Genomic DNA, 24,463 nt, shown 5'->3' on the forward strand with positions numbered 1-24,463 from the left:
AACAACTGTGTGCACGTTCCCCCAACTCTTAGTCCTTTTATCTGTTCCTCTATACTTTACACTGCAGCATTGCTTTAAAAAAGTGAAAACGGCTTTCAATGAATTTTCAAGCAATGCTGCAGTGTAAAGTATAGAGGAACAGATAAAAGGACCAAGAGTTGGGGAACGTGCACACAGTTGTTCTTTAGCAAGTTTTGGAGCACAAACTGTTAAAAAAAATTGAGATTCTGCTCCAAAAACTCTCTAAAAAAAAAACCCAATCCCATCTGCACACTTAAAAAAAAAAGTCAAAACAGCTTTCAATGAATTTTCAAGTGTGCAGACGGGGTTGGGTTTTTTTTAAAGAGTTTTTTTTAGCAAAACCTCAATTTTTTTAATAGTTTGTGCTCCAAAACTTGCTAAAAAAACAACTGTGTGCACGTTCCCCAACTCTTGGTCCTTTTATCTGTTCCTCTATACTTTACACTGCATCATTGCTTGCAAATTCATTGAAAGCTGTTTTTACTTTTTTTTTAAGTGTGCAGACGGGGTTGGGTTTTTTAAAGAGTTTTTTTGGAGCAAAACCTCAATTTTTTTAATTGTTTGTGCTCCAAAACTTGCTAAAAAACAACTGTGTGCACGTTCCCCCAACTCTTAGTCCTTTTATCTGTTCCTCTATACTTTACACTGCAGCATTGCTTGCAAATTCATTGAAAGCTGTTTTTACTTTTTTTTTTAAGTGTGCAGACGGGGTTGGGTTTTTTAAAGAGTTTTTTTGGAGCAAAACCTCAATTTTTTTTAATAGTTTGTGCTCCAAAACTTGCTAAAAAACCACTGTGTGCACGTTCCCCAACTCTTGGTCCTTTTATCTGTTCCTCTATACTTTACACTGCATCATTGCTTGCAAATTCATTGAAAGCTGTTTTTACTTTTTTTTTTTTTGTGTGCAGACGGGGTTGGGTTTTTTAAAGAGTTTTTTTGGAGCAAAACCTCAATTTTTTTAATAGTTTGTGCTGCAAAACTTGCTAAAAAAACAACTGTGTGCACGTTTCCTAATTCTTGGTCCTTTTATCTCTCCTCTATACTTTACACTACAGCACTGCTTGAAAATTCATTGAAAGCTGTTTTGACTTTTTTTTTTTTAAAGAGGAATGTGAGGAGCCTAACTAGGGAAAGGGCACTGTTATGTGTTAACTTTGCACATGTCTTGTATGAAATGGTATGTCACCTATACACCAAAAACATTAGTGTGAAGATTTGGGGGGGGGGCCATTAACTGCAGCCTTGCTGGGAGTTGTAGTTTTACAACTATTGGAAAGTTACTGGATGCAGAAAACTGCAAAACTGAAAACCTCTCACTGTGACCCCCCTCTGCGGTAACTTGTATTTATACTTATAAACAGCAGGTGGCGCCGGAGAACAATAAGTCGGTAACTTAGAATAAATGTAGTTTATTGTACAGTCGTGTAAAAAGAAACAAATATTGTTTTTTTTTTTCTTTTTCCTTTTTCACAAGAAATGTGGCGTTATCACTCCATATCCGAGAGCCTAGATCCCTGATACATTGTATCTCCTGGAAGCAAATAAAAAGATATTTTCAGGAAATTTAATTTATTGTCCACAACAATTATTACAGATGGGAGCTTACCGCTTTTGTCGTTTTCGGCAGCACGTTCCTCGACACCTTCCACCTGTAAATAAAACCAGATATTTCGTTTTGTATATGTGAGGGTGTGACGGGGGCAGTGTGTGCCGCCCCCCTCTCTAAACAGGGTTTGTACCAAGTGTATGGTTTTATTGCATTTTTGTGACTCTATTAATATGTGATTCTGCATAGAGTTTCATGGGCACTAATGTGCGCGGTTAGTGTATTGTATTGTGACTAATCAATAATGTTATTCATTGTTACGTTTATAGTATATAAAGCATAGAATAGGACTTGGGGATTAAGTTAGAAAGGGGGAAGACTTAGTTGGGGGTAGTGACTAAAGTTAAATAGGTGAAAGGTGAACTGACTGGGAAAGGAGAGAGTTGGTGGTTGGTCCAAGCCCAAAGTGGGAAGGGTTAGGGCCAGTAAAAGGCAACAATTTCCTGGTTTAGTCAGTTCGAGAAGGAGTTTGTTGCTAGGGGGAGTTCAAGATGCAGTGGGCTAAGCATGGCATGGGAACGAAGTTCCTGTAACATCTGGAGAGTAGGTTGAGTTTGGGGCTATGAAGAGCACGGACAACCCTTTCGTGCAGGGGAAGATGGGCATGGAAATGTTGCGGAGCCGGATTGCTAAACCCTGGGGCTGACAGGAGGATCAGGCAATAGGGGAAATCCGTGATGGACGTGAGATGTTCTATGGGGAAGAAGCAAGTGGCGAAGGGCGATACGTCTTAAATATGGTCGTACTTCGACTGTTCAATAAAGACAAATTTGTTACAATGAATCAAGTGATCCCTATTGAATGTGCGGCTGCTGACAGGAGGATCAGGCAATAGGGGAAATCAGTGATGGACGTGAGATGTTCTATGTGGAGGAAGCAAGTGGCAAAGGGCGCTACGTCTTAAATATGGTCGTACTTCGACTGTTCAATAAAGACAAATTTGTTACAATGAATCAGGTGTTTCCTATTGAATGTGCGGCTGCTGACAGGAGGATCAGGCAATAGGGGAAATCAGTGATGGACGTGAGATGTTCTATGTGGAGGAAGCAAGTGGCAAAGGGCGCTACGTCTTTAATATGGTCGCACTTCGACTGTTCAATAAAGACAAATTTGTTACAATGAATCAGGCGTTCCCTATTGAATGTGCGGCTGCTGACAGGAGGATCAGGCAATAGGGGAATCAGTGATGGACATGAGATCTTCTATGGGGAAGAAGCAAGTGGCAAAGGGCGCTACGTCTTAAATATGGTCGTACTTCGACTGTTCAATAAAGACAAATTTGTTACAATGAATCAGGCGTTCCCTATTGAATGTGCGGCTGCTGACAGGAGGATCAGGCAATAGGGGAAATCAGTGATGGACGTGAGATGTTCTATGTGGAGGAAGCAAGTGGCAAAGGGCGCTACGTCTTTAATATGGTCGTACTTCGACTGTTCAATAAAGACAAATTTGTTACAATGAATCAGGCGTTCCCTATTGAATGTGCGGCTGCTGAAAGGAGGATCAGGCAATAGGGGAAATCAGTGATGGACGTGAGATGTTCTATGTGAAGGAAGCAAGTGGCAAAGGGCGCTACGTCTTTAATATGGTCGTACTTCGACTGTTCAATAAAGACAAATTTGTTACAATGAATGAGGCGTTCCCTATTGAATGTGCGGCTGCTGACAGGAGGATCAGGCAATAGGGGAAATCAGTGATGGACGTGAGATGTTCTATGTGAAGGAAGCAAGTGGCAAAGGGCGCTACGTCTTAAATGTGATCGTACTTGAACCGTTCAGTTGAAAAATGAATCGGGTGTTCCCTATTGAATGTGCGGCTGATTCCTGGATCCAATATCGTGGAGACAGTGGTCGAAATGTGGGAACTGGGACCCCATTTATTTTTGGGAAACACATTACCGCCCTGCGCCCCTTACATATACACACCCTCGAAGATACTCACACGTCAGCACCAGGATCCCGATCACGCAGAGGATCAGCGCACAGATCAGACCCCACGTTCTCAGACTACGGTCATCTGCGATGTGGAAACAATGTAACAATCAATCATCAATCCCACGTCCTACAGTTTTACTCCGGAGATTTCTAAGGGGTTAACAGTGACATATCCGTGCTAGATGTAATGAAATATTTATGGTTTTATTTTATTTATTTTTTAATCAGAGTTCACCATTTTTCAAGGTTAATATTGATGACGGAAGGAAAAAAGAAGCTGCGCATGTGCAGCCGGCGTCCTGGCCTCCTGAGTATAGACCATAAATGCCCGAGGAGGGACGACCCCTCATATAATAATATCTGTACTATTACTATAATATTATGTCAGGTTTTAATTACTTTGTAATAATATTTTGCTACATGAGAGATTAATTCTACTCACCGTAGGTGAAAACATCATGTTCCTTTCTTAATTTCTCATCTGAAATGTAACAAATAGATTTATTTCTTTAATGGCTCCTAATTATTTTCCTTTCTGCCGTCATATAGTCCATTTACTGCAGTAATTGATCGTCCAAACCACATCATGCACAGAGGTAAGATGAACCTATTAATTATATCTATTAATTCTGCTAACTTGTCACATGATCTATCATTATTTTGGAGTTATTTCATATCCACATGATGGGCGATAACTTCCCGAACCCCTAGGAAAACAGGGCTCGACTTCCACTCCATTCATTATCTATGGGACTGCAGAGTATAGAGCGCCGCTATTTCTACCAGTCCCATAGACCATGAATGGAGAGAAGGTGAAGCATCCGAATCTCTGTATGGGGCAGCAGAGTACAGAGCTCCACTATTTCTACCAGTCCTATAGACAATGAATGGAGCGGAGGTTGAGCATCCGAATCTCTGGATGGGGGCGGCAGAGTTCCACTGTTTCCATCAGTCCCATAGAGAATGGATGGAACGAATGTGAAGCATACAAATCTCTGGATGAGGCAGCAGAGTACAGAGCTCCTCTATTTCTATCAGTCCCATAGACAATGAATGGACCGAATGTGGAGCATCCGAATCTCTGGATGGGGCAGCAGAGTACAGAGCTCCACTATTCCCATCAGTCCCATAAACAATGAATAGAGCAAAGGTTGAGCCTCCGAATCTCTGGATGGGGGAGCAGAGTTCAGAGCTCCACTATTTCCAACAAGTCCCATAGACAATGACCGGAGTGAAGGTTGAGCATCGGAATCTCTGGATGGGGCAGCAGAGTACAGAGCTCTGCTATTTCCACCAGTCCCATAGACCAGTGGTCCCCAACTCCAGGCCTCGAGGGCCGCCAACAGTGCAGGTTTTCAGGATTTCCTTAGTATTGCATAGGGGTTGGAATCATCACCTGTGCAGATGATCACATTACCACCAATGCAATACTAAAGAAATCCTGAAAACCTGCACTGTTGGCGGCCCTCGAGGCCTGGCGTTGGGGACCCCTGCCATAGACAATGAATGAATGGAGGGAGGTTGAGCATCCGAATGTCTGGATGGGGCAGCAGAGCCAATGTCAGCGCAGATCTAGAATCTGCAAGTTATTCCCTATCCTACAAACTAGGGATAATTTCCTTATTATTTGGTAAATAAGTTCACCCCCCTCCTATAAATATTTTTATTCGGTCGTCCATGACAGCACTACGGAGAGAGGGGATCCGCCCTTCAGGAACAGGAAACCTACAGATATATAAGGGCGGCACCTCTCCCCACGCATCAGTTGGTTTCCTGTTCCTGGAGGACAGGATTCCCTACAGATTTTCGTCAGTTTCTCCTATCAAGCACCCAGGCCGGCTGTCCGACCCAGGTAGCGAGGGGGTCTCCTACCTCGGGCAGTGCGGGTCCCTGGAAGCGCCACGGTGGGCCCGGGTAGGGCTCCACGTCAGTGAGCGGTGCAGAGGCGAGCGGCGTCCAGAGGAGGCTGTCTCTGCGGTCAGAAGGTGAGTATGTTCCCCCCCCCCCTTCCCCCCGGGCTCCGTTCGCTCTCGTGCCCTGACTCCCTACCTCGGGTCCCATCCGGGCGGCGCAGGCTCCGGCAACGCCCTCCGCACTCCTCTGGGATCGGGGCGGATTCGGGTGCCGGCTTCCGCCGCGATCGCCGCACTGCTGGGGCCACGTGGGCGTCGGTATGGCGGCGTGCGGCTGGAGGATCCGGCGACGCCGTCCCCGGCTTCCAGGAGCGTCGCTCACCGCTCTAGCCGGTTCCGCAAGTGATGCGGCGAGGGGGCGGAGCCGGGACCGGAAGTCGGACGCCGGCCGGCTTCAGCTGAAAGCACCGCGTCCTGCTTGTGATGGGAGCGGAGGGGGGGGAGCGCTCAGGGGCGGGGGAGGATGGAGCAGGGTCAGGTGCAGGGGGGAGAGTAATTACTGACCATATGCACCTGCACATGTTCCGGCGGGGGAAGGCTATATATAGCTAATCAAGATTGCTGCAGAGCTGCTTATGGCCATCTGCAGCTATGGAGGTGCCAGAAGCTGCCGTTGGTCTGCTGGAGCAGGAGCAGGACAGATCCTCAGAGACCCTTGCAAACCCCCAGCAGAAGACCCGCGGACGCAGCAATCATGCCAGTCGCAGATCAAGACAGAAGGATCTGGACCGACCCCCCAGTGAACCGGTACCTACCGCTACTGCCTGGGTAAGAGATCTTCGTGAATGTACCCTGATGCAGTCTTTTCCTATGTTTATTTCCGTAGGGGAAAAAAAGCGCTGGTAAATCAAAAAACAAGGAGTGCGCGCTATGCGCTTGCCCTTTGCCAGACGCCTACCCTAAAAGACTTTGTCAGTCGTGTGTGCGGCAGACGGTAGGAAATAGTTAAATAGGATACTATATAGCGGTAGCACTGGATAAGTGACATAGCCTTTTCTCCGCTCCCATAGGTGGCGGAGGAGTCTCCCGATTTCACTTCAAATCTTAGGGAGATTATCAGAAAGGAGGTGAAGGATTCCCTGAAATCCCTGTCCCGGGCAGAGCCTTCCAAGAGAAGAAGGGAGCCTAGCGCCTCAAATTCAGATTCGTCCGCTGGCCCAAGTAGGGAGATTGATTCAGACGCCTCTGTCTCCTCAGCGTCCTCTTCAGAAGAAGAGTCTAATCGTTTCTGTTTCCCGTTGGACCAAATGGACAAACTAATTAGATCAGTTAGATCCACTATGGGGGTGGCGGACGAAAGGCCAGAGCGTTCAACACAGGACCTAATGTTTGGCGGTCTAGACCCTAAAAAACGAAGGTCTTTTCCGCTTAACGACAAGGTGCAGAACCTCATTAAACGAGAATGGAGGAAGCCGGAGAAAAAAGGCTCTTTTCCACCGGCCTTTAAACGAAGGTACCCCTTTGAGGACCCCATGGTGAACACCTGGGATAAGGCGCCAAAATTAGACGCAGCAGTGTCTAAGGCATCTAAGAAATCATCTATCCCCTTTGATGACATGGCTTCCCTAAAAGATCCTCTGGATAAAAAGGCGGACTCGTTCCTGAAAGGGACTTGGGAAATGTCGGCTGGTGCCTTGAGACCTGCTGTGGCTGCGACATGCGCAGCCAGATCGATGATGGTCTGGCTGGATCAGCTAGGGTCTAAATTAGAAGAAGGTGTTTCCAGAGATTCCATGCTGAAATTCCTGCCAACAATCCAAAATGCCGCTGCCTTTCTCGCAGACGCTTCTGCGGATTTAGCAAGAATGGCGGCTAGAGCGGCAGGATTATCGAACGCAGCGCGGAGGGCCCTATGGCTGAAATGTTGGCCGGGTGACCTTCAATCCAGATCCCGTCTGTGCTCTATCCCATGCGAAGGGGAATACCTGTTTGGGCCAGTCCTAGATGAGCTACTAGAGAAAGCCGGAGATGAAAAGAAGAAGTTTCCTAATCTTCCAACTACCTCTTACAGGCGCCCCTTCGCAGGGAAAAGATTCTTTCGGAAGAGACCGGCCAGAGATCAGAGCAGATGGGACGAAAAAAAAGAAGAGAGGTACTGGGTTCATGTTTGGTGGAGCACGTCAGGAGCCACCCCGTGAAATCAAAAAACCACCCCAATGACTAGTCGCCCCGGTGGGAGGTAGACTATCTGCCTTCTACCCGGCCTGGTCCAAGATCTCCAGCAGTGATTGGATTTTGGGGTTGGTAGCTACGGGTCTGCGGCTAGAATTCTCCTCTATCCCTCAGAACTTCTTCAGAATCACACCTCTCAGATCCTCTCCAGCAGAACAGGCGGCCCTGGAAGCGGAAGTTCACGATCTGCTCAATAAAAATGTCCTATCTGAGGTTCCGGAAGGAGAACAGGGTAGTGGATTCTACTCTCCTCTATTCCTGATAAGTAAACCAGACGGCTCCTTCAGAACAATCATTAACCTTAGAGCACTGAATAAATTTCTGACCGTGCAACCATTTAAAATGGAAACTATAAACACCGCAATAAAACTGCTGTTTAAAAACTGCTTTATGGTAGTATTGGATTTGAAGGACGCCTATTACCATATCCCTATTTATGCAGGTCACCAACGATACCTGAGGGTGGCGGTACGGTTGGATGGGGTAGTAAAACACTTCCAGTATAGGGCCCTTCCCTTTGGGATTTCGGTCGCCCCTCGGGTATTTACCAAAGTGATGGCGGAAGTTATGGCACACCTGCATGAGTCCAACATTCTAATAATCCCCTACCTGGACGATCTCCTTATCGTAGGTAAAACGGCGGATCACTGTCTGGAACAGTTACATAAAGTGATGTCGGCTCTAGAGCGTCTGGGGTGGATGCTAAACATTAAAAAATCACGGTTACAGCCCATGACGGTGCAGCGATTTTTGGGCCTGACCCTGGATTCCCAGGTTCAGGAATGCCGTTTGCCTCAAGAAAAAAATTGATCGCCTGCACCTTCAGGTGCTGAATGCCACTAAAAACCCCACCATGTCCCTACGAAAAGCCATGTCTCTGCTAGGCTCTCTCTCGTCCTGCATTCCAGCAGTCCGATGGGCTCAGTATCATCAGTGGCGTATCCAGGGGGGGGCAGCCGGGGCATGTGCCCCGGGCGCAGCCGACAGGGGGGCGCCAGCGGGCCGCCTGATGATGCGGCGGTCCAAGGAGGCTCGGGTGGGACTGCACTTGTCCCGCAGCTGAGCAGAGCCCCTCCACCGCAGAGAGCCGCACACCACAGCTATTGCTTGTGCAGCTCTGTGCTCACAGGACCTGTGATGAGGTCACGGGGGGGAGGAGTCAGGAGTCACATGATGAAGGGCTTCTGTGTAGTGCAGGACTCTGCTGATTGTCATGGTGCTCGGTGCTGGACGAGGGTAAGGGTCAGGAGTGGTTTGTGTGGATGTAGCAGAGCCATGTGTGTACTAGGTGTACGGAGCGGAGCCGTGTGTGTGTACGGAGCGGAGCCGTGTGTGTGTACGGAGCGGAGCCGTGTGTGTGTACGGAGCGGAGCCGTGTGTGTGTACGGAGCGGAGCCATGTGTGTACGGAGCGGAGCCATGTGTGTACGGAGCGGAGCCGTGTGTGTGTACGGAGCGGAGCCATGTGTGTACGGAGCGGAGCCATGTGTGTACGGAGCGGAGCCATGTGTGTACGGAGCGGAGCCATGTGTGTACGGAGCGGAGCCATGTGTGTACGGAGCGGAGCTGTGTGTGTGTACGGAGCGGAGCCATGTGTGTGTGTACGGAGCGGAGCCGTGTGTACGGAGCGGAGCCGTGTGTGTGTACGGAGCGGAGCCGTGTGTGTGTACGGAGCGGAGCCGTGTGTGTGTACGGAGCGGAGCCATGTGTGTACGGAGCGGAGCCATGTGTGTACGGAGCGGAGCCATGTGTGTACGGAGCGGAGCCATGTGTGTGTGTACGGAGCGGAGCCGTGTGTGTGTACGGAGCGGAGCCATGTGTGTACGGAGCGGAGCCATGTGTGTACGGAGCGGAGCCATGTGTGTACGGAGCGGAGCCATGTGTGTACGGAGCGGAGCCATGTGTGTACGGAGCGGAGCCATGTGTGTACGGAGCGGAGCCATGTGTGTACGGAGCGGAGCCATGTGTGTACGGAGCGGAGCCATGTGTGTACGGAGCGGAGCCGTGTGTGTGTACGGAGCGGAGCCGTGTGTGTGTACGGAGCGGAGCCGTGTGTGTGTACGGAGCGGAGCCATGTGTGTACGGAGCGGAGCCATGTGTGTACGGAGCGGAGCCATGTGTGTACGGAGCGGAGCCATGTGTGTACGGAGCGGAGCCATGTGTGTACGGAGCAGAGCTGTGTGTGTGTACGGAGCGGAGCCGTGTGTGTGTACGGAGCGGAGCCATATGTGTACGGAGCAGAGCTGTGTGTGTGTACGGAGCAGAGCCGTGTGTGTGTGTACGGAGCGGAGCCATGTGTGTGTGTACGGAGCGGAGCCGTGTGTACGGAGCGGAGCCGTGTGTGTGTGTACGGAGCGGAGCCGTGTGTGTGTACGGAGCGGAGCCGTGTGTGTGTACGGAGCGGAGCCGTGTGTGTGTACGGAGCGGAGCCATGTGTGTACGGAGCGGAGCCATGTGTGTACGGAGCGGAGCCATGTGTGTACGGAGCGGAGCCATGTGTGTACGGAGCAGAGCTGTGTGTGTGTACGGAGCGGAGCCGTGTGTGTGTACGGAGCGGAGCCATATGTGTACGGAGCAGAGCTGTGTGTGTGTACGGAGCAGAGCCGTGTGTGTGTGTACGGAGCGGAGCCATGTGTGTGTGTACGGAGCGGAGCCGTGTGTACGGAGCGGAGCCGTGTGTGTGTGTACGGAGCGGAGCCGTGTGTGTGTGTACGGAGCGGAGCCGTGTGTGTGTACGGAGCGGAGCCGTGTGTGTGTGTACGAGGTGTACAGAGCTGAACTGCGTGTGTGCAAGGTGTACATAGCAGAGCCGTGTGTGTACGAGGTGTACATAGTGGAGCCGTGTGTGTACGAGGTGTACATAGCGGAGTCGTGTGTGTACGAGGTGTACGGAGCGGAGCCGTGTGTGCAAGGTGTACAGAGCTGAGCCGTGTGTATACGAGGTGTATGGAGTGGAGCCACGTGTGTACGGAGCGGAGCCGTGTGTGCAAGGTGTACGGAGCTCAGCCACGTGTGTAGGAGTAACTAGGTGTGGCCATTACATTACTGTACTCAGTGTGTGTGTGTGTGTTTGTGCGTGCATGCGTAGCGCTGCGGGTGAATGTGCAGAGACGTAAATGGTTTTGTGTGTGTACGGAGAGGAGAGGCGAGGGCAATGATGGGACTGACGGGGAGAGGGCAATAATTGGGATGGAGGGGGAGGAGGAAATGATGGATGTGGTGGAATGGGCAATAATGAGGGGGGGAAGAAATGATGGAGGTGGTAGAATGGACAAGGATGGTGGTGGTGGAAAGCACACTGATGATATTGGAGGGGGAGAAAATGATGGAGGTGGTGGAATGGGCAAGTATGGTGATGGTGGAAAGGACAATGATGATGGTGGTGGAAAGGGCAAAGATGGAGATGGTGGGGGAAAAGAAAATGATGGATATGGTAGAAAAGGCAAAGGAGGAAATGATGGAGGTGGTGGAATGGGAAATTATGGGGTGGTGGGGTAGAAAGCAATTATAGTGGTGGTGGAGAAAGTAAAGATGGAGGTGGTGAAGAGAGCAATGATGGGGTGGGGTAGAGGAAAATAATGGGCATATATGAGGAAACAGTTCAGGAGAATGGGGGGCATATCTGAGGAAACAGTATGGGGGATGGGTGCAGACAGTATGAGGAGCGAACGGGGGAATGTATGTGGACACAGTATGAGTAGCAATGTGAAAAATGTATGTGGACAGAGTACGGGGAGTGAGGGTGATGGGATGTGTGCAGACACAATATAGGGAGTCGGGTGAGCAGGCAGTATAGAAAGCGAGGGGGTAAATATATGAGGAGACAGTTTGGTGAACAGGAGGGATGTGAGAGGAGACAGTATGAGGAGGGAAGGGAATAGTGTGAGGAGACAGTATGCGGGAGAAAAGTGAGTGGGCACAGAATAGAAACTGAGCAGTAGGGGTGTAGAATGAGGGGACAGTGTAAGGGCACAGCCAGCAGAGGACAGTATACCAAGGAGGGGGGAGTGTAATCAGAGTACAGTACAAATACTGGGCCCTATAGAGGGGGACACAGTGTGAGAGGACAGTGTGAAGAGGGGACCGGTATGGAAAGGAGAGGTTAGAGTGAAGAGTATGTACCATAAGAGGGACAGTGTGGGGGTCATATTTTGGGCAGACAATATAGTGAGGGGCAATTTTTTATTCAGGAGCATTATAATGACACTTGTATCTTTAAGGGCGTCATGTGGAGATTTTCTGCAAAAGAGCGGACAAGATGGAAGTCTGCAGAGACGGCTGTGGATGAGAAAACTCATCATGGGGTCTGGACAAGATGAAGAAAAGAAGTAGAACGACTCCAGAGATGACGACATCTATAAGGTACCTGGATGTAAATGTTATTTGTGTGTTGTGAATTCTGTGGCAGAGCTCCCTCCTGTGGTCACAAGTGGTACTGCGGCTTCTGAGTTTCCTTCCTCAGGTGATGTGGTGAAGTCGTAAGGTGTTGCTCTATTTAACTCCACCTAGTGCTTTGCTCCTGGCCTCCAGTCAATGTTCTAGTGTTGGTCTTGCTTCCTCCTGGATCTTTCCTGTGGCCTGTCTGCTCAGCATAAGCTAAGTCTGCTTGTGTTTATTTTGTTGCTATATTTTCTGTCCAGCTTGCTTTTTGGGTTTTGCTTGCTTGCTGGAAGCTCTGAGACGCAGAGGGAGCACCTCCGTACCGTTAGTCGGTGCGGAGGGTCTTTTTGCCCCTCTGCGTGGTTGTTTGCAGGTTTTTGTGTTGACCGCAAAGCTATCTTTCCTGTCCTCGATCTATTCAGTAAGTCGGGCCTCACTTTGCTAAACCTATTTCATCTCTGTGTTTGTATTTTCATCTTACTCACAGTCATTATATGTGGGGGGCTGCCTTTTCCTTTGGGGAATTTCTCTGAGGCAAGGTAGGCTTATTTTTCTACCTTCAGGGCTAGCTAGTTTCTCAGGCTGTGCCCGAGGCGCCTAGGTCTGTCAGGAGCGCTCCACGGCTACCTTTAGTGTGGTATTATAGGATTAGGGATTGCGGTCAGCAGAGTTCCCACGTCTCAGAGCTCGTCCTATGTTTTGTGGGTTTTGTCAGGTCACTTGTGTGCTCTGAACTTCAAGGTCCATTGTGGTTCTGAATTACCTAATCATAACATTGTGATACTGACTAACTCATGTTTTTATTTATGTTAGGAGCATTAAAGGGGTTGTCCAGGTTTGTAATGAGTCTGCAGTCATTCTTTGTGACTGCAGACTTCTGAATTCTCACAGTGCGCCCTGCACGCTGTCAGGATTCTCTCGTGCTGGTGATTTACATACATGCGGTCACGTGCTGACTAGACATGTGTGGCCTCACTCAATGAAAATGAACTGAGCGAGGCCGGCACGTCTAGTCGGAATGTGGTCAGAAGTATACAAATCACATGCTTTTGCTGACATGACCGTCCACCGGCAAGGGAGAATCCTAAAAGAATTCAGAAGCTGCGATGTCAGGATTCAGCTCTGCAGGTTCCAGTAGTCGTCACATGGACACTTCACTCATATGCGACTTTCAGACTTGTGGTCCTGTGACAACGAGCTTCTCTTCTGCTTCTCTCAGTTTTTCACTGAATATTGAGAGCATTAGGGAGAGGAGCTCGTGGGTACATGACTAAGTGTGAAAATCACATATGTCCTGGGGGGGGGCGCCGAAATGAATTCTTGCCCCGGGTGCCAGAAACCCTAGATACGCCTCTGAGTATCATACAAGGATACTTCAGGGCGAGGTGCTGTTGCATCAAAAAAGGTTGGGGGGATGTCTGGAGAGCCTGCTGACCCTATCCCAAGACGCTATTGTATCCCTCGGTTGGTGGTTGGACCAAGAGAATCTGTCCACAGGGGTCCCCTGGGAATATAATATAACTCGCGTGGTCACCTCGGACGCTAGCCCTTCTGGGTGGGGGGCTCACATGGGGGATACATTGGTCCAGGGGCTGTGGGATTGTAATCAGATAGAGATGTCTTCCAATCTAAAGGAGTTGACGGCTGTGGAGCAGGCGGTTAAAACACTCCTTGTCTGTCTACAGGGCCACCACGTGCGAGTATTCTCGGACAATCGAGTCACCGTGGCATACATAAATCACCAAGGCGGGACTCGTTCCAGATCCCTGATGTGTGTAGCAGATCGTCTGTTTCATCTAGCAGAGCAACATCTTCTCTCGTTGACGGCTCTACACATAAAGGGGGCAGAAAACACTACAGCGGATTTCTTAAGTCGCAACACATTAAGGCAGGGAGAGTGGTCCCTGAACGGCACCATCTTCGACCTTATCGTGGAAAGGTGGGGACAACGAGAGGTAGACCTGTTTGCCACAAAAGAAAACAGGAAAGTGGCACAATTCTGCTCTCTGAACCCCAGAGAAAATCCCCTGTCAGTAGACGCCCTCCTCATAGACTGGAACTTCAGGCTAGCCTACGCCTTTCCTCCCCTGTCTCTACTTCCTCTGGTGGTGAGGAAAATCAGGAAGGACAAAGCCACAGTAGTATTAATTGCCCCCTTCTGGCCCAGAAGGACGTGGTTTCCATGCCTGAGGGCTATGTCGATGTCCGATCCATGGGTCTTGCCAGACATTCCGGATCTCCTATCCCAGGGTCCAGTCTACCATCCTCGAGCGGTTGGCCTTCATCTGACGGCGTGGATTTTGAGCGGGCGCTACTAAAAGATAGGGGGTTCTCACCGGCCCTCATTAACACACTGCTGAAAAGCAGGAAAGTGATAACCACAAAAATCTATGTCAGAATCTGGAAGAGATTTCTTCAGAACTCGGGGGTAATAGCTGGTCAGTCAATACCAATAGACCAGATCTTGGAGTTCTTACAAAGGGGGTTAGATATGGGGTTATCCCCAAATACTCTTAAGGTGCAGGTATCAGCCTTGGGGGCCCTCTTTGGCTGCAACATCGCTGAGAATCACTGGATCAGCAGATTCATCAGGGCAACAAAACGGTCTAGGCCAATTGTAAAGAATAGAGTCATGCCTTGGGACCTGAACCTAGTCCTCTCAGCCATGACAGAGGCCCCATTTGAGCCAATTACTTCAGCCTCTATTAAACATCTATCCCTTAAAGTAGCCTTCCTGGTGGCCATAACATCGGCGCGTAGGATAGGTGACATCCAAGCATTATCCAGGGTTCCCCCTTACATGCAGCTTAGGGATGATAGAGTGATACTATCCCCTGATCCAGCATATCTTCCTAAGGTAGTGTCCAGTTTCCACAGAACACAGGAAATAGTTCTTCCATCTTTCCTCCCCAATCCTACTAACGATAAGGAAAGGAAGTTACACACTTTAGATGTAAGAAGATGTATCCTGCAGTATCTAGCGGTAACTGATCCCTGGAAGTTAGATAATGCCCTATTCGTGTCCTATCAGGGTAGTAGGAAAGGGCATAGAGCATCGAAGTCTACTCTAGCTACATGGATCAGGGAGGCTATCTCGCTGGCATACATCTCAAAGGGCAAGCCGGCGCCTGAAGGTCTTAAAGCGCATTCCACTAGAGCTATGGCGGCTTCGTGGGCGGAAAGATTGGAGGTGTCGATCGACCAGATTTGTAAGGCTGCTACTTGGTCTTCTCCAAACACTTTCTATTACCATTATAGATTGAACCTGGGTGCCTCATCTGACCTCTCTTTTGGTGTAAGGGTGCTGCAAGCTGTAGTCCCTCCCTAGTTAGTTACTCTCTGTAATTCTCTCCGTAGTGCTGTCATGGACGACCGAATAAAGTCTTAGTTACTCACCGGTTAACGGTGTTTTTCGGAGTCCATGACAGCACCTGTACATACCCTCCCGTCTTCTTAAGTTCTGGGTGTACACCTCTTCCTTTACTTATATATAATTCACGGGTAGTGAATAGTTAATATTGTATTATTGTTTATTTTGTATGCTATTAACCTTGGTGGTCCTCTTGTGCTCTGTAAACCAACTGATGCGTGGGGAGAGGTGCCGCCCTTATATATCTGTAGGTTTCCTGTTCCTGAAGGGCGGATCCCCTCTCTCCGTAGTGCTGTCATGGACTCCGAAAAACACCGTTAACCGGTGAGTAACTAAGACTATCAGCACCGTATGTATCATCCTGACCAATAATCTATGTTTTATCGCATTGACTTTCTTTTTATTTATAATCTTCACATCCACGTGTTTCTAGAGCGTAGATAGGGGGCGCTATAAGACGAGCCTCCTCTCACCTGGGATCCTGGTGGTCACGGTAAATTTTGGGCTTCCGCCTCCATTTGGGGACGTGAACATTGCAGAGGTTTCTGTAATTAACGAGAACACGTTAACCATGCGATGACCGGCGGGTGCTTATAACTTACTCCATTCACCTCGGTTATGAAATAGAACATTAATCATCCCGCTAAAAAGGCTTCAAATCATTAGTGCTGTCCAATTAAATCATTCGTTTTATTTTGGGTCAATTTTTTAAGATCTCTGGTTGCTGTCCGTTTACTTATTAGCACGTTGAGATTTAAAAACCCACTAATATCAGATACTACGTAAAGATCTCTGTCCGCTCCTGTTTGCAACAATGTATCAGTCCGGAGTTCGGAATGTTGATCTCATTGTCAAGAAGTTTTAGATCTTTATTGTACAAATAAGAATGTTTCTATCCGTAAACGGAAAGGACCGGCTTGTAAAAAGTTAGAATAAACAAAAGTAAAAGTTTTAGAAAGTTTTGGAACTTTTTATTAGTGTCCATGACGACTTCATATCGGTCTTACCTAGACCTGCTGCAGTTTCTGTAGTTTCTGGGGGGTCTGTAGGGTCATCGCTGCTGCTGTTTTGTGACCGGTCTGGATAAACTGCATAAAATAAATCCATCGCCTACAATTAACTTGCGGTTATTGATTGCGTTGTAGTCCTGATAATGTTTGTATAGGCATTTCATCACTTAAAGGGCAAGTTCCCCCCTAACCCCCCCAAAAAAAATGATTTTACTAGTGTTCATTATATGATTATAAATAACTAACATATTTTTATTTTCATCACCCATCATCCACTGTGTAGTAACGGCCTTTCTTTGTATTTGGATGGTACTGTCCGACGACCAGCTAAGCCAGCCCCCTTCAGTCTGCACACACAGAGAAGGGGGCTGGTTTAGCTATTGGAACAGTTATTTCCCTTTTTTTTGTTACTTATTAGCGATTTTTTTTTTTGCATTTATTACCCAGCGTCGTCCTCTGCGCTCCCGAATCCTCCGCGCTCGGCCTGGAACTGTCTGGTAACGTTGGCGCTGCAAACGCTGAATATAATAATGATAGAAATCAGATTAATAAAAGAAACGGACCCTGATCGTTCCAGTCTTACCTCCAGGGTCCTTGGGGATTGTGCACACAGAGGGGTTGTTTTTTTTTGAGGTGGACAAAAGCGACACGTTTTCTAGTGTTCACACGTCACATTTTTGCGGCAAAATCGCAACGTGTGAACATAGCCTTAAGGAAATTTTTGTTTTCCCTGAAGCCTTTTGACCGGACTAATCACAGTTTGAAACAATTTTCGCCAGTGGGGAAAAAAAACTCATATGAACCGCAAAGTGTTTTTACAATCAAACAATAATAGCACAAGTCTTTCATGCATTCTTCTAAGTGTTTTTAAAAGAAAACCTGCTACAAAAATGCCTCAAAACCCTCCGTAAGCTCAGTCGCTATTGGTAAGCCGTAGTATAAAAAAAAGACCCTATGAGACTTTGACACCACCCCTCGGAATAAGCTATATGCGAAACGCGCGTCGGGGTGCTCCTTTGCCTGCCACACATGTCTATTTTACCTTCTCTTTATTACACATCAGGTCACTTCTTTGGGTTTTCAGCCTTCTTGTACCAGGTGCTGCCTGTATTCATTTATCTTTATGCCTCATTGTGGCTAGATTCTGTCATGATCCTGACTGAGTTTTGAGTCCTTTTTTCCCAGTCTGGTCATGTCAAGAGTTAACCTTTCTCAGTCTCAGTCTGGTCTCAGGTTGGCTATTTAGCCCCGCTGTTTCCTGCAGATCATGTCAGTTGTAGTTTTTGCCTAGGACTGCTGTAGCTGACTCTGATTGCTCTGATTTGTCCTGCTGCATTTGCTGTCTGAACCCGTGTCTCTGTTGTCCCCTATTCCTGTCTTTGACTCCCTGTTTCCCTTCAGTGTGCAGACTCCCTGGTTTTGACTTGGCTTGTACCCTGACCTGTTCCGTCCTTTGTCTTTTGGCTTATGCACTCCTGACCGTTATGGACCCCCTGGCTTGTCTCTGACCTCGAGTTTGCTTATTCCTTTGGGACTGCGCTACAGTCTAGTATTTGACCCGGCTTGTTTTGACTATTCTGCTGCCTCTCGTCGTAGCCTCACTGCTGCACTGCAGGCCAGCTTTGTTTAGGTGCAGACCTGCTTCCTCTCTACTGCCATCTAGTGGAGCCTGCACCTACCTACATTGCAGCAGCGTGACAGATTCTTTATTTGAGCAATTTGCCTCATTCTAATCTCTGTGATCCTCTGATACTTGACTCCGCAGACAACGGCTTTGGTGATTATACTATGTTCATCCCTATTTGGACTCTTTGTATACCTACATACTAGTGTGGTAGGACTTTGCCACACCGTGTATCTGCCTTATTCCTACATATTATATATATATTCATTATTATTATGTTTTCTATTATATATCGACACTATTGTCATATTCAGATGACTTCCTACCATCAATACTATCCATGATTCTTGCACCCCCTGGTCATGAAATCCTGTGGTTGCACCCCCTGGTTCTAAAAATCCTGAGGTTGCACCCCCTGGTCGTGAAATCCTGAGGTTGCACCCCCTGGTCGTGAAATCCTGAGGTTGCACCCCCTGGTCCTGAAATCCAGAGGTTGCACCCCTTGGTCCTGAAATCCAGAGGTTGCACCCCTTGGTCCTGAAATCCAGAGGTTGCACCCCTTGGTCCTGAAATCCTGAGGTTGCACCCCTAGTGCTGTTATTGCTGGGATGCTCCCCCTGGTGCTGCCAATGTTGGGTTGCACCCCTGGCCATGGAATATTTGCAGGAAATTGTGCTTTTTCTGGCACTTTCTATCAACTAGCCACCAGAGGGCACTGTGCACCAATGTAGATTTCAGCCTTCAGTCCAGGACTTAAATGCAGGAGACATAAGTTGACCCTCTTTTAACATCACGTCACAGCCGGGGCGCAATCTGTATATACAGTCATCATGGCTAAAATTGTTGCCACTCTTAAGATTGATCCAGAAAATGAAGCATTTCTCCCAGAACATTCTCACAATTTCCCACCTTTGTTTTATACACGTGTTTATTTCCTTCGTGTGTATTGGAACAACACCAAGAAAATTGAGAAAAAGGCAAAATGGACATAATTTCACCAAACAAAACACCAAAAAATGGACAGAGCAAAATTGCTGGCACCCTCCACTTAATATTTGGTCACCCCCTTTGGAATAAATATCTGCAATCAATCACTTACTATAACCATCAATAAGCTCCTTCCTTCTCTCAGCTGGAATTTTGGACCATTCTTACAAACTGCTCCCGGTCTCATATGTGAAGGCGTCTTCTCCCAACAGCAATTATAAGATCTCTCCACAGGGGATCACTGGGATTTAGATCCGGACTCATTGCTGCCCCTTCAGACCTCTCCAGCGCTTTGTTTCCATCCATTTCTGGGTTCTTCTTGTATGTTTGCGTCATTGTCCTAGTGGAAGACCCATGGCTTAGGACGCAAACCACGCTGTCTGACACTGGACAGTCAAGACACCCAGTGGTAGAGGCAGCAAAACAACCTGAAAACATCTTTGAAGCTCCACCATATTTAACTGTAGGTATTGTGTTCTTTTCCTCGTTCCATTTTCGGCAAACAGTAGAATGATGTGCTTTACCAAAAAGCTCTATCTTGGTCTCATCTGTCCGCAAGACTCTTTCCCAGAAGGATTTTGGCTTACTCTTGTCCATTTTGGCAAACTGCAGTCTAGCTTTATGTCTCTGTGTCAGCAATGGGGTCCTGCGGAGTCTCCTGCCATGGCGTTTCATTTCAATCACATGTGGAAGGATAGTTCACGCTGACACTGAGCCTGCAGGACAACTTAAATTTCTTGATAACTTGATTGGGGCTGCTTATCCACTATCCGGACTATCCTGCGTTGCAACTTTTCATCAATTTTTTCTCTGCCGTCCACATCCAGGGAGATTATCTACAGTGCTATGGGTTGTAAACTTCTTGATTATGTCACGGACAGTGAACAAAGAAACATCAAGATCTCTAGAGATGGACTTGTAACCTTGAGATTGGTGATAACAATGTTCGTTCTCAAGTCCTCAGACAGTTCTCTTCACCTCTTTCTGTTCTCAGACACACAATGAAAAGATTGAGTCAACTTCTCCCCTTTTTTACCTGGTTTCAGGTGTGATTTTCATATTGCCCACACCTGTTACTTGCCACAGGTGACTGCGAACGAGCATCACATGCTTGAAACAAACTTGTGTGCAAACAATTTTATCTGTTCCATTTTTGGGGTTTAGAGTGAAATTATGTCCAGTTTGCTTTTCTTTCTGCTTTTTTTTGTGTTTAATGGTAATAACTTTCTGGGAGAAAAATACTTCAATTTCTGGGACTATTTCAAGGTTGATTGTAGATACAATGTTTATTATTTTTATGTATTTGTTTATACAGATGATAAACATTCCAATCTCCGTTCACTCTTCCCTCGGCTCCGGTCTTACCTGCTGGGCTGGTGACGGTAACAGAAGCTGCAGGGAAAGTGACATTATTATTATTATTATTATTATTATTATTATTACACAGTGTATACTTTTATTATACCTGTGGTTACTAAATTCACACATCAAATTCTGACTTTCTCATGGCCCCAGTTAAGGGTCCAGTTATAGCTTTGCATTCTGAGAAGTTCTGCAAGTTTCTACCAAACATGAATTGTAAAGTGCTGCGGTATATGTTGGCGCTACATAAATAAAGTTTATTATTATTCTTTGCATCCTGAGACTAAAACCAATGTGTAAACTGAGCAAATCTCACAGCTGAGGGTTTGTTATAATTGTATCTGTCGTCACTTAGAAACAGTTCAAACAAAGTTTGATACTAAAGTAAGAAACTTTTCTTAACTCCCTGACATCTTACCTGGTGATCCCGGGAGGATGAGAATAAAGAGCAGCAGTCCGGGGACGCTCTGAGGAGGAGGAAGAAGAGAGTTACGTCAATGCTACAACTTTGGGGCAGATTTGCCCCTTGCGTTCCTTATTGAGGTCGATAGGAGACGCTCCGTCATTTATGAGTATCGGCGCTATGTGTTTAGTAAATACATTCTGTAATACTTGTTACCTGGAAACCGTCAGCAATCAGGCGGGCTGCTGTTGACATTGCATTCTGTCCACATTGCTGACGGACTCCGTTGATATCGGTGGGATCTATTGGCCACCATTGGTTATTTGGATCCAGGTATATTGGAAATAGCAACTATAAATTCGACACAATGGAATCTGACGTGATAAAACGCCCAAACTCCCTGAGATCGCACGGTACGCGCCACCGCACCCTGACACCCGAGAAACGGCAGACGTCATTTGTAAAGAGTCAGGGAGGCGGAGCTCGCCTCTTCAGCCCCCTGAAGGTCCTTTCTCTGTTTCCCTTTAAGGCTGAAGCAGGAGGGCAGTGATGTTCCATTGTTTCCGTCTCCTTTGTTTCCATCTCTTGGTTTCTTACCTTATTGATGCTTGGATTTCGCATGTAGAAGATCATGATGGACTCGTCCAGATGTGCCGGGGCCCCGAGTAACCGGAGAGCTGCGGATTGGTGGGGTCTCAGCGCTCGGAGGGGGGATATACAGGGAGGATGAGAAGAACGAGCTCGAAACACGTGAAACGTTAGAGGAAGTACCACCGTGAGCAATTTCCTCCACTCGCCACATCCTTCATGACTAATCCTCCGCGAGGAAGGAGGAACCAAAAGCCACCAAAACCCACAGCAACAGTGTAACCAGGACCGTGTGCGGCGGAGCCGTGTATCTAATCCTGTCCTGTGTGATACTGACTGCTGAGCTGTGTATCTAATCCTGTCCTGTGTGATACTGACTGCTGAGCCGTGTATCTAATCCTGTCCTGTGTGATACTGACTGCTGAGCTGTGTATCTAATCCTCTCCTGTGTGATACTGACTGCTGAGCCGTGTATCTAATCCTCTCCTGTGTGATACTGACTGCTGAGCTGTGTATCAAATCCTCTCCTGTGTGATACTGACTGCTGAGCCGTGTATCTAATCCTATCCTGTGTGATACTGACTGCTGAGCCGTGTATCTAATCCTATCCTGTGTGATACTGACTGCTGAGCCGTGTATCTAATCCTCTCCTGTGTGATACTGACTGCTGAGCCGTGTATCTAATCCTCTCCTGTGTGATACTGTCTGCTGAGCCGTGTATCTAATCCTCTCCTGTGTGATACTGACTGCTGAGCCGTGTATCTAATCCTGTCCTGTGTGATACTGACTGCTGAGCCGTGTATCTAATCCTGTCCTGTGTGATACTGACTGCTGAGCTGTGTATCTAATCCTCTCCTGTGTGATACTGACTGCTGAGCCGTGTATCTAATCCTCTCCTGTGTGATACTGACTGCTGAGCCGTGTATCTAATCCTCTCCTGTGTGATACTGACTGCTGAGCCATGTATCTAATCCTCTCCTGTGTGATACTGACTGCTGAGCCGTGTATCTAATCCTCTCCTGTGTGATACTGACTGCTGAGCCGTGTATCTAATCCTCTCCTGTGTGATACTGACTGCTGAGCCGTGTATCTAATCCTCTCCTGTGTGATACTGCCTGCTGAGCCATGTATCTAATCCTCTCCTGTGTGATACTGTACACTGAGCCGTGTATCTAATCCTCTCCTGTGTGATACTGACTGCTGAGCCGTGTATCTAATCCTGTCCTGTGTGATACTGACTGCTGAGCCGTGTATCTAATCCTCTCCTGTGTGATACTGACTGCTGAGCCGTGTATCTAATCCTCTCCTGTGTAATACTGACTGCTGAGCTGTGTATCTAATCCTCTCCTGTGTAATACTGACTGCTGAGCTGTGTATCTAATCCTCTCCTGTGTAATACTGACTGCTGAGCCGTGTATCTAATCCTCTCCTGTGTGATACTGACTGCTGAGCCGTGTATCTAATACTCTCCTGTGTGATACTGACTGCTGAGCCGTGTATCTAATCCTGTCCTGTGTGATACTGTCTGCTGAGCCGTGTATCTAATCCTGTCCTGTGTGATACTGACTGCTGAGCTGTGTATCTAATCCTCTCCTGTGTGATACTGTCTGCTGAGCCGTGTATCTAATCCTGTCCTGTGTGATACTGTCTGCTGAGCCGTGTATCTAATCCTGTCCTGTGTGATACTGACTGCTGAGCTGTGTATCTAATCCTCTCCTGTGTGATACTGTCTGCTGAGCCGTGTATCTAATCCTCTCCTGTGTGATACTGTCTGCTGAGCTGTGTATCTAATCCTATCCTGTGTGATACTGACTGCTGAGCCGTGTATCTAATCCTCTCCTGTGTGATACTGACTGCTGAGCCGTGTATCTAATCCTCTCCTGTGTGATACTGACTGCTGAGCTGTGTATCTAATCCTGTCCTGTGTGATACTGACTGCTGAGCCGTGTATCTAATCCTATCCTGTGTGATACTGACTGCTGAGCCGTGTATCTAATCCTCTCCTGTGTGATACTGACTGCTGAGCCGTGTATCTAATCCTCTCCTGTGATACTGACTGCTGAGCCGTGTATCTAATCCTCACCTGTGTGATACTGACTGCTGAGCCGTGTATCTAATCCTATCCTGTGTGATACTGTCTGCTGAGCCGTGTATCTAATCCTCTCCTGTGTGATACTGACTGCTGAGCCGTGTATCTAATCCTCTCCTGTGTGATACTGACTGCTGAGCCGTGTATCTAATCCTATCCTGTGTGATACTGTCTGCTGAGCCGTGTATCTAATCCTCTCCTGTGTGATACTGACTGCTGAGCCGTGTATCTAATCCTCTCCTGTGTGATACTGACTGCTGAGCCGTGTATCTAATCCTCTCCTGTGTGATACTGACTGCTGAGCCGTGTATCTAATCCTCTCCTGTGTGATACTGACTGCTGAGCCGTGTATCTAATCCTCTCCTGTGTGATACTGTCTGCTGAGCCGTGTATCTAATCCTCTCCTGTGTGATACTGACTGCTGAGCCGTGTATCTAATCCTCTCCTGTGATACTGACTGCTGAGCCGTGTATCTAATCCTCACCTGTGTGATACTGACTGCTGAGCCGTGTATCTAATCCTATCCTGTGTGATACTGTCTGCTGAGCCGTGTATCTAATCCTCTCCTGTGTGATACTGACTGCTGAGCCGTGTATCTAATCCTCTCCTGTGTGATACTGACTGCTGAGCCGTGTATCTAATCCTCTCCTGTGTGATACTGACTGCTGAGCCGTGTATCTAATCCTCTCCTGTGTGATACTGTCTGCTGAGCCGTGTATCTAATCCTCTCCTGTGTGATACTGACTGCTGAGCCGTGTATCTAATCCTCTCCTGTGATACTGACTGCTGAGCCGTGTATCTAATCCTCACCTGTGTGATACTGACTGCTGAGCCGTGTATCTAATCCTATCCTGTGTGATACTGTCTGCTGAGCCGTGTATCTAATCCTCTCCTGTGTGATACTGACTGCTGAGCCGTGTATCTAATCCTCTCCTGTGTGATACTGTCTGCTGAGCCGTGTATCTAATCCTCTCCTGTGTGATACTGACTGCTGAGCCGTGTATC

General features: G+C 47.7%; 1 protein-coding gene across 2 annotated transcripts; it reads right to left on the reverse strand.

The window, feature by feature from the left end:
* Positions 1–1,414: 1,414 nt before the first annotated feature.
* LOC138651953 (FXYD domain-containing ion transport regulator 5-like) lies at positions 1,415–21,548 on the reverse strand. 2 transcript variants are annotated; one of them, XM_069742604.1, is made up of 10 exons: positions 21,379–21,548; positions 20,797–20,845; positions 20,382–20,408; positions 16,849–16,923; positions 16,407–16,483; positions 15,869–15,944; positions 4,004–4,042; positions 3,569–3,643; positions 1,628–1,670; positions 1,415–1,552 (listed from the first exon to the last, which is right to left on the reverse strand). In XM_069742604.1, the coding sequence occupies exons 1-10, from the start codon at positions 21,412–21,414 to the stop codon at positions 1,528–1,530; spliced, it is 522 nt and encodes a 173-aa protein (XP_069598705.1). In that variant the 5' UTR covers positions 21,415–21,548; the 3' UTR covers positions 1,415–1,527. The 2 variants fall into 2 exon arrangements, with proteins under 2 accessions (XP_069598705.1, XP_069598704.1); XM_069742603.1 differs by having other exon boundaries at positions 15,869–15,940; positions 16,403–16,483.
* Positions 21,549–24,463: the final 2,915 nt, after the last annotated feature.

The sequence above is a fragment of the Ranitomeya imitator genome, chromosome 10 (assembly GCF_032444005.1).
Source record: "Ranitomeya imitator isolate aRanImi1 chromosome 10, aRanImi1.pri, whole genome shotgun sequence".
Lineage (NCBI taxonomy): Eukaryota > Metazoa > Chordata > Amphibia > Anura > Dendrobatidae > Ranitomeya > Ranitomeya imitator.